This window comes from Vigna angularis, chromosome 10 (genome assembly GCF_016808095.1).
Source record: "Vigna angularis cultivar LongXiaoDou No.4 chromosome 10, ASM1680809v1, whole genome shotgun sequence".
Classification (NCBI taxonomy): Eukaryota; Viridiplantae; Streptophyta; class Magnoliopsida; order Fabales; family Fabaceae; genus Vigna; species Vigna angularis.
The window spans coordinates 10,533,972-10,537,470 of NC_068979.1; the positions used below are offsets into that span (position 1 = coordinate 10,533,972).

Here is a 3,499-nt window from a genome sequence, read left to right on the forward strand (position 1 = left end):
CAATTTCTTTCAAATCCTTTGGAAGATCACTATGCAGCAGCAATAAGAATCCTGAGATATATCAAGAACAATCCAGGACAAGGATTATTCTTTCCCTCCAACACAGAACATGCTCTCAAGGCTTTTAGTGATTCTGATTGGGCTGCTTGCCCTGACACTAGAAGGTCTGTGACTGGTTTTAATGTGTTCTATGGTGCATCATTAATTAGCTGGAAATCTAAGAAGCAAGGTACTATATCTAGATCATCAACCGAAGCAGAATATAGAGCTTTAGCTTCCACAACATGTGAAATTCAATGGCTTCTGTATTTGTTCCATGATTTGAAACAACCTCTACCATAACCAGTTTCTCTGTTTTGTGACAATCAATCTGCTATACAAATTGCACAAAATCCAGCCATGCATGAAAGAACAAAGCATATTGAAATTGATTGTCATCTCATAAGAGATAAAGTTCAAGCTGGTGTAATTAAGCTCCTGTTCATTCCTACTTCAGCACAACTTGCAGACATTCATACTAAAGCTTTGCATCCAGCACAATTTCAATCTTTGTTGTCCAAGCTGAGCATTAAGGATATATATGCTGCAGCTTGAGGGGGATATTGGATTTAATTTATTTTCCGTTCATATCTGTGCATTTATCTTCATATATTTATATTCTATTTTTATATTTATATTCCGTTTATATATTGTTTCAAACAATTATATATATGTAAAATTGTACTCTCTTCTTATGGAATAAGAAATACAATTCCTATCCTTTCTTTTCTCATAACAACTTGCGTTCAAGTGATTCTGGGAGACACCATTGGCCTCAATGGATTCTTCATGACAATAGTGAAGGCTTGCTTCTCAGTCATGTCAACCTCACATCCATCTTCAAGACTCCATTTGAAATCCCTAACCAAATTGGCCACAAAGTACTCAAGGTGAAGAGTTGCCATGCTGATTGCAGGACAAACTCTCCTCCCTGCTCCAAAAGGCATCATTTTAATCTCCATTGTCCCTTTCAAATCAAACTTACCATCTCCACCATGCTTCAAAAACCTTTCTGGTTTAAACTCCATAGGATCTTCCCACACGTTAGGATCCCACCCAAATTCAGCCACAAGAAAATTCACCATTGCATTTTTGGGTATCTCATACCCATCCATAACAGTGTCCTCTGTCACTGCCCTTGGCAATATAAAATGCCCCGGAGGATGTCTCCTTAAAGTCTCCAACACCACAGCCTTCAAATAAGGCATCCTTTTCAAATGCTCCTCCTCGATCTCCTCACCACCTCCCACAACATCCTTGATTTCATCAAACAGTTTCTCTTGCACGTCCTGGTACTTCACCAGATTCGCCATGCTCCATACCCAAGTGGTCACTGTTGTATCAGTTCCACCTATCATAAACTCAGCACACATACTCACCAACTCTTCATCCCTCATTTTGCTTCCATTGCTCGGGAGCTTCATATCAAAAAGGGTATCCACATAAGGCCTAAACTCTTCTCCATTCTCATCTTCAACACCAACCTTCCCCTTTATCTTCTCTTGGCGTGCTTTTATGATAGGGAGGAACACATTCACCTGATCTTCACGAATTTTCAATATCTCTCTCCACAGCCCTCTGAACACAATCTTGGACAAGAAAGGTGCAAAATTCAGCACATTGAATTTAATGAAGTTGTGAAGAAAACCATGCTGTACCCTTTGGATATTCCTCACGGTTCTCTCATCAAATTTCTCTCCGAAACATATGTACGAGAATAAAGCATACAATGCATAGTTGAAATGCTCATCCATCGGTACAGCCTTGTTGCCAGACTCGATTTCATCCGTAATGTGTCTCTTTAATATATTCAATGCCCACTTTCGACAATGAGAATATGATTTCAACTGAGAAGGTTGAATCACTTGCATTAAATTTTGGCGCATCATTCTCCAGTTGTGGCCAAATGGAGAAGTGGTGACGGTGAATTGGTTTGGGAAGAAAACTTGTGTGGTTTGAAGAGCCAAAGGTCGACCGGCAAAAACTGTGCCATTCTTAACGAGTGCTCTGTGAGCAGCTTCTTGACATGTTATGAAAATGGAAGGGTTGGAGCCTATGTGAATGGTGACTATGTTACCATATTTGGAACGTAAAGAGCGAAGAACAGGTTCAAGATCAGCGAAATTTTTGGAGGATTTAAGGAGCCAAAATATGTTACCCAAGATGGGTATGGTTGGAGGGCTTGGTGGTAACCTCTTCTTGTGTTTCATTTTCAGAAAAACTTTAACACATATAAGAACACATGCAGCAAGATAGAACCATATTCCCATTTTTTTTTCTCTCTTTTTGTTTTAAGGTGATGATATATTTATATATTGTAAGTTATGTTATATTAAAAGTTCACTTTATAATTCTTACGGTTAGATATACATCACAATTAATGTTTAAAGAGTTTCTAGATTCTAATCAAACGGTTATGACTTACTTAAAACGCTTTAGTTGTTTTCATTCGTAAATTTCTCGAATAATTTTTCCGTTATCAATGCAAAAATTAAATACAGTGAATTAGTTAAAAAAATTAGTTTATATATATATATATATATATATATATATATATATATATATATATATATATATATATATATATATTATAAATGTCTGTCTACCTATTGACCATGCTGGCTAATATGTAATTGAAAACAATAGGCATAAGATAAGAGTGTCTATTTTGCATGTAAATTATTGAGTGGACTAATAATCTCTGACGTTTGGGAAAAGCTTTATCAGATAATAGAAAGCTTTCACATGCCATAAAGATAAAATTTAATAATTTTCAACATATGTATTTCTATATTGGATGAGATATTTTGGTGAATTTAGTTATTTAGAGTAAAATGAGATGTTTAAAATTGTTTTAGAAAATATTTCAAATAATTAAAATAATAAAATTTAGATTTATTTTTTGAAATTTTAAATTTTTATAAATTTAAATGTTATATTTTAAAATAAAATTTTATCTTAAAAATGAATTATTATTTTAAATAGAGAAAATTATTATGCGAAATATTTTAATTTTACATGCCAAATATTTTAAGAAAATTATAATGCAAAATATTTTATTTAAAAAATTATGGTAAATAGTTCAAATATTAAATAGTTTCAAATAAATTCTGACTTTGATATTTTAATTATACTTATTTCAAAGTTTATTAATTATTTGTTATCACATTAAAATTTATCAAAATAAAAATTAATAAATAAATGCAAAATATATAACCACACTAAATAAATAATAAAAAAATTATAATTTATGAAATATAAATAAAATATATCTATGAAAAAAAATCTAAACAAATAAAAAGAAAAAATATTAAATTTAAATTTAAGGTTAAGTTTAAACTTTTTAACTATTCAAAAGAACTTGGATTAAAGTAGTTAAATAAATTTTCATAATCATCTATAAAAAAAAAGTAATTAACTTTGATATATTAAATCATTTTAATTTAATACTTTCAATTAC

The 3,499-nt window shown here is 31.8% G+C and overlaps 1 protein-coding gene across 1 annotated transcript; it reads right to left on the reverse strand.

Annotated features, from left to right (window-relative positions):
• Positions 1-785: 785 nt before the first annotated feature.
• LOC108335613 (cytochrome P450 89A2) lies at positions 786-2,309 on the reverse strand. Its single transcript, XM_017571637.1, has one exon. The coding sequence runs from the start codon at positions 2,307-2,309 to the stop codon at positions 786-788; it is 1,524 nt and encodes a 507-aa protein (XP_017427126.1).
• Between the last annotated feature and the right edge of the window lie 1,190 nt (positions 2,310-3,499).